At 43.6% G+C, this 5,782-nt stretch overlaps 1 protein-coding gene across 1 annotated transcript; it reads right to left on the reverse strand.

Annotated features, from left to right (window-relative positions):
• Positions 1–262: 262 nt before the first annotated feature.
• Nr0b1 (nuclear receptor subfamily 0 group B member 1) lies at positions 263–4,122 on the reverse strand. The gene is made up of 2 exons (XM_027927252.2): positions 2,913–4,122; positions 263–562 (listed from the first exon to the last, which is right to left on the reverse strand). The coding sequence occupies exons 1-2, from the start codon at positions 4,120–4,122 to the stop codon at positions 318–320; spliced, it is 1,455 nt and encodes a 484-aa protein (XP_027783053.1). The 3' UTR covers positions 263–317.
• Between the last annotated feature and the right edge of the window lie 1,660 nt (positions 4,123–5,782).

Below are 5,782 nucleotides of genomic sequence, written 5' to 3' on the forward strand. Positions count from 1 at the left end.
AAATTTGACTTTAGTGAGTTCAAAGAGAGTGGCTAAATTTGTGAAAAAATTATTAGCATAGTACCCTGCTCTTTCCTTAAAGATGTACAGAAGTATGTTACCTATTGGTAAATGTTTTCTTTCAAATGAAGCAGTATGGAAAACAGTGTTTTTTCCATTCTCTGTATCTAAATTATTTATTCAATTGAATATAAAAATACTATGAATGTAAAAATAACAAGAAAGTTCATATTCACAACATTTGACATTCCTCTGCCTAAAGCTCTTCATCCTTCCTTCATGGTGAGCTGCACTCATGAGGCCCCATATTTATGCCTTTATAACTTCGCACACAACATTTCCAGAATCATATCATCCATGCTGACTGTGCCAATGATGGGTCTGAAGAACAATTCAGCAATGACATTGGCATCGATGAATTTCAGCAGGAAAAGGGTGTTATTCAATTCTGTGAACCTGTTCTGATACCCTGGGTTCGTCATCTTGACGTGTTCACTGAGGATCTGCTGAGTTCCCCACTGAAGTCCCTCTATGTACTTCACGCACTGCAGGCCTGGCAGGACTGGAGGGAGAAAAATCTCAGTTAATCATTGCTCCAGTTTACTTTCTATACAAACTTTTACCTATGAGAAACAGGTCATTATATGGGAAGTTTTGCCAGATGACAAATGTTTTGCCATTCTTCCTCAAAATTTCCTGCCATTATACTCATCATCTAGCCAATAGTGGCAAACTTCACAGCCACAAACCACGATTCATGTTTCACTTTAATTATTTGCCTAATTATTTGCCTACAGGGCATTATTCTAGAGGCCCATATAATTTGAAAGTTAATGCTGAACACTTAACTATACCATGATTTCTGTATTGGGGAAAGTTTAAAAAATGTGATTCTAATGAGTGCTCTTAAGATTCTTACAAAAATCTTAGAAGTAAGGTTTTTGAAAGCATTCTCTTGTTAAAAAGTAAACATGAAAACATAGATTGCAACATGGATCAAAAGTAACTCAAAGTTTGTTATATGTATGTACAACTGTGCCATTATTCTTTATAATTAAAATGTACTAAAAGAAACTAGAAAAGTAACTTCAGAAAAGGCATGTGTGGGGCACTGGGTTTAATTCTCAGCACTGCACATAAACAAATGAATAAAAAAAATAAAGGTCCAACAACCACTAAAAATATATATGAAAATTTTTTTTTAAAATAACAGTGATAGAAAAGAGTTATTTGTTATAAGCAAATCTAAAATCTGATAAAATAAGAAAATAAAGCAACACTTCTGGTCCATGTTCCCATTCTGATAACCCCAATCCACATATTAACATCCATATTAACCCAGGCTTGAGGCTCTATTTTATAGTGTGTGAATTCCATTCATGCCATCTGAAAACTGCATTTTTTGAGCTCCACATTAGTTTTCTCTGCCTTTTATACCACACCTTCTCCTCTGAACAGCTTTTTCAAAAAAGAAGGAGGAGGAAGAAGAGAAAGTAGGAAAAAAAAACAAAGTCAGGAAAGAGAAAAGGCAGATGGAGTCCACAACTATCTTTTATTTGTCACCATGTTTAAACGCATGTATATATGTTTACATGTTGGCCTTATATGTTTAATTACCTATAATTATATAGAATTCATGTGATTTTATAATATATAAACAAGTGTTTAACATAATAAATTACAATATTATAATTTATACTATAAATTATACTATAATTTATACTATATATCATGTGGGTTTAAACAAAGCTAAGGGAATATGAAAGGCTAAACATTAAAAAAAAGTCACACATTTAATAGGCACTACCTTCTGTCCAAATGTAGGTGCATTTGTGTTTTAACACACCCAGGTTTAGCTGGTTAAACTCACCTGAGTGCTTTGTGGGTAAAGGTGGGAGGTAGAGTAACAATAAGGAAGAGGAGGGGGGTATGTGACAAAAGAGGGAAGCTATCAGAATGTAAAATTATGGAAGCTGACTCCAGTCTCACTGTTTATCTCAATAGGAATGAGAAAACTCCTTTCCAAATGACCTCAAGAATTACCTGGGGCACTTATTATGAATGCAGATCTACTGAGTCAGAATTTCTAGGGGAGGAGCCTGGAAGGACTTTTAAGCACCACCCCCATACAAACACAAGTGCTTCTAATGCACAGGCCAATTTGGAAAAACAACATGAGCAAAAGTGTGACCTATAATAGTCAAAGGAATGAACTGAAGTCATGAAATGCTAATAATCCCAAATACTGCTAGCATTTAAAAATGCTAGATTTAGAGACTCCCAGCTCAAGGATTGGGGTGGGATGTAAAAGGAGCATCACCCCCGCCCCATACACACACACACTCTGCATCATTTTCCTGCAACTTTGCCAAACTGATATTAAGAGACATGGAGAATGGGAGGGTCTAGATGCTTTGGACCATACAAATGACCGGTCAGAGGTAGATCGGTGAAGCACTAAATTTGCTATTCTGACAATATTCCCAGAGACTTAATCTAGACTTAATAGATTTCCACAAACTAAATGGCTCTAGTAAAATTTCAAAACGGGGATTTAGAGAAAGATGTTGCATGACTTGCAGTGAGCAAAAACTTTCAAAGCTAGGCTACTGAATTTAAAAGAATAACTAAAGAAGAAAGTCATGTCCTGTGAAGGCAGAACTTACCTGTAGTAACGGGAACACGTAAAGAACCAAGTAGGAACCTCTCCTCTCCTTTTGGCAGCAACTTACCTACTAGGAATGGTTCCCAGAGCCCCCTCACCATGACTCTACCGAAACGTGATTCTTCCTCCGGTGCTCCGACAGCCCTGCCCCTCCCTGCTCTGCACTAAAAACTCTAGTTCCCGTGCCCTGGGGAAGTCACTTTCTAAAGCTTTTCTGAGCTGGGAAAGTCCAGGCTGGCGACCTTACCTGGGTTAAAGAGCATGATCCCCTTGAGGTAGGCATACTCTTTGGTACTGATATCCAGACTCCAGCACTTGGCAAGGAAGGTCTTGATGGCCCGAACAGTGGTAACCCAGGGCAACTGCTCAGCTTCTGACAGCGGCGCCAAATTTGGCTGCGATGTGGACAGAAGTGGTGGCTCGAAGCCCTTGGTCTCCCGCCGCCTGGTGGTGAGGCTCCTCTGCAGCATGCTGGGCTCTGAAGTCTCCGCCGTCTCGAAGTACAAGCGATCCTGGGCGAGCTCGAGCATGAGTAGAGACGCCCAACAACCTCGCAACAGCACTAGCTGCTGTTCAAGGACTAGCACCTGGAAGCAGGGCAAATACTTAACAAAGCGTAGCGTCTTCAACAGGCCAGCTGAGGCTGCCTCACAGACCACCTGTGGATTCTTTAGGGCCACCGGCTGCTGCGCGCCACACCAGGTGACCCAAGAGGCCGCTGGCCGCGCCTCGGGAGCCTCCGGGGTTTGATTCGTGCTCGTAAGCATGCTGTATGGGATGATGCCCTGCTGCTGTTGCTGCTGCTGCTCCTGCTGCTCCTCCTGCAGCTGCTGCAGCTGGTCTTCACCGCAAAAGTAGTTGTGGTAGTGGAGCGCTGGGTCCCGTCCGCCAGGCAGCCCTTCTCCATCTCTCAGCCTCTGAGCGCTGGAGGAGAACTCCCACCCCGAGCCTCCTGGCTGTGCCTCGGACGCCTCCGGAGCCACAGGCGTTTGCTTTGCATTGGTGAGCAAGCTGTATAAGATGCTGCCCTGCCTTGGGTGCTCTTCCCCACAAAAGCAGCAGCGGTACAGGAGCGAAATGGCCTGTCCGCCCGGGAGCCCCTCTCTGCCCACCTGGGACTCAGAACCGCATGAGCAGCCCCAGCACGGAACTCCCAGCCGCGCTTTGGGAGCCTCGGGAGCCGCTTGGGTCTGCTTTGCGCTGGTGAGCATGTTGTAGAGGATGCTGCCCTGCCTTGGGTGCTCTTCCCTACAAAAGCAGCAGCGGTACAGGAGAGAGGTGGCCCGCCCGCCTGGCAGTTCCTGTCGGTCAACCCTGGGATCAGCACCGCATGAGCAACCCCAGCACGGAACCCCGAGCCGCGCTTTGGGCACCTCAGGAGGCGCCTGCGGTTGCTTAGCGCTCATAAGCATGTTGTAGAGGATGCTGCCCTGCCACTGGTTGTCTTCGCCAGCCATGGCCCGTGCCGTCCGCTGTCGGTTGTGCCCAGTGGCCGCCTCCTGGGACTTATTTATACTGAGCGCACACGCAAGCACGTCCGCCTCCTCCGCTTGGGCTCAGAGGGGGGCGCGGCATTGTGATTCCAAGTGTCTGCCTAGGACCTCAGAGGTTCAAAGAAGCAAATATCCCCTTGAAGCTGTTAATGGAAGAATATTAGCATTTGCGAGCTCCTGGACACTTCCTTTCGTCCCTTTACCTTGCCTCTAGAAGACTGGAACGGAGCTCCTGGAGCAGGGGGTTGGGGCACTGTTAAGATCTTTCCATTGTACCCTAGCATCTAATTTGTTCCTTTTATTGGGAGCTCTACGTGCCTAAAAGAGGGAAAAACTATTTCTGTGCCATCTTTGTAAACTTTCACGAAATGACCACACTTCGTGTGAATTGTATTTTGTGTACGAATAGGGAGGTCTTATTTTTTGAGATCTAGAAAAATATAAACCATAGATCAACAGTACCAGCACTATATGGAAACTCTGTATAAATGTCCAATCTCAAGCCTGACCCAGACCTTCTAACTCTGAATCTGAATGTTAATGAAGATTCCAGGGAATTCGATGTGCCTTAACATTTGAAAAGCATCATAAATGTGCAGTTTAATTCATCAATATTTATAAGCATCCACTGTGTCCTAGATGCTGTGTTAGAGAGCTGGGGTGGCAACCAGTGTATAAAAATGGCTAAAACTTGGGAATATAAAAATCACCAGATGGCTACAGTGAGAATCTTTGATCCTTGTAGAGTTATTACACTGATGAGTGTGTAATATTCTGCGCCCAACCGTCCTGAGCTAATAATGATAAATACAAGCATCAGGAAGCCTGGGTCCTGTTCTTCATTTGCCACACAGTTTCCTTCTTCTAGTTTCAAACAGTACTGAGATAAATGAACCTCCCTCCCCCACACCACCAGAGCTCCCTGTGTAACTAGTTGATTGTTTCACCATCCTGCCATGTAACTTCAGTATCACCAGCCCTTTGATTTTCAAAATCCTCATCTCTAAAATAAGAAAATCATATTACTGATGTCTTGACTCCAGGACTGAAGATGTGAAGCCGTGAAAGGAATTTGTAAAAGTCGCTTTTGTTGTTGTTGTTGTTGTTCTTTTACTTTTGTATTTTTTGTCACTGGGGATTGAACCCAAGGGTGGTTTACCACTGAGCTACATCCCCAGCCTATTTATTTATTTGTTTATTTAGAGATTGGGTGTCCCTAAATTCCCAAAGCTGGCCTTAAACTTGTGATCTTTATGCCTCAGTCTCCAGAATTGCTGGGATTACAGGCATGCACCACCAAACCCTGCTATTTTTTTTTTTTTTTTTTGTCTTTTTATAAATTTTCTAGCAGTGGAACTCTGAGCACAAGAGGAAGATGGAAGGGAACCCCTCAGTTTTCTTTCCACTTAAAATTTCATTCTGCCTGTGAGAGGCGCTGTGGTGCAGTGCTTAAATCTCTGGCACTGGCACCAGATTACCTCGATTTTAATCCTGGCCTTGTTTTTATTTTGTAGCTCCATGGCCTTGGGCAATGCATTACTCTCCTAGTGCTGCTGTAAATGACACACACACACACACACACACACACACACACATACACACACATACATCAATCACAAATGTA

This window comes from Marmota flaviventris, chromosome X (assembly GCF_047511675.1).
Source record: "Marmota flaviventris isolate mMarFla1 chromosome X, mMarFla1.hap1, whole genome shotgun sequence".
NCBI lineage: Eukaryota > Metazoa > Chordata > Mammalia > Rodentia > Sciuridae > Marmota > Marmota flaviventris.

What these genes read in the sequence shown, in the direction of transcription:
- Nr0b1 (XM_027927252.2), bottom strand. Translation starts at nt 4,122, where the DNA reads ATGGCTGGCGAAGACAACCAGTGGCAGGGCAGCATCCTCTACAACATG. An exon ending in GATCATGCTCTTTAACCCAG is followed by an intron (nt 563 to 2,912) that starts GTAAGGTCGCCA and finishes TTCTCCCTCCAG; the next exon opens with TCCTGCCAGGCCTGCAGTGC.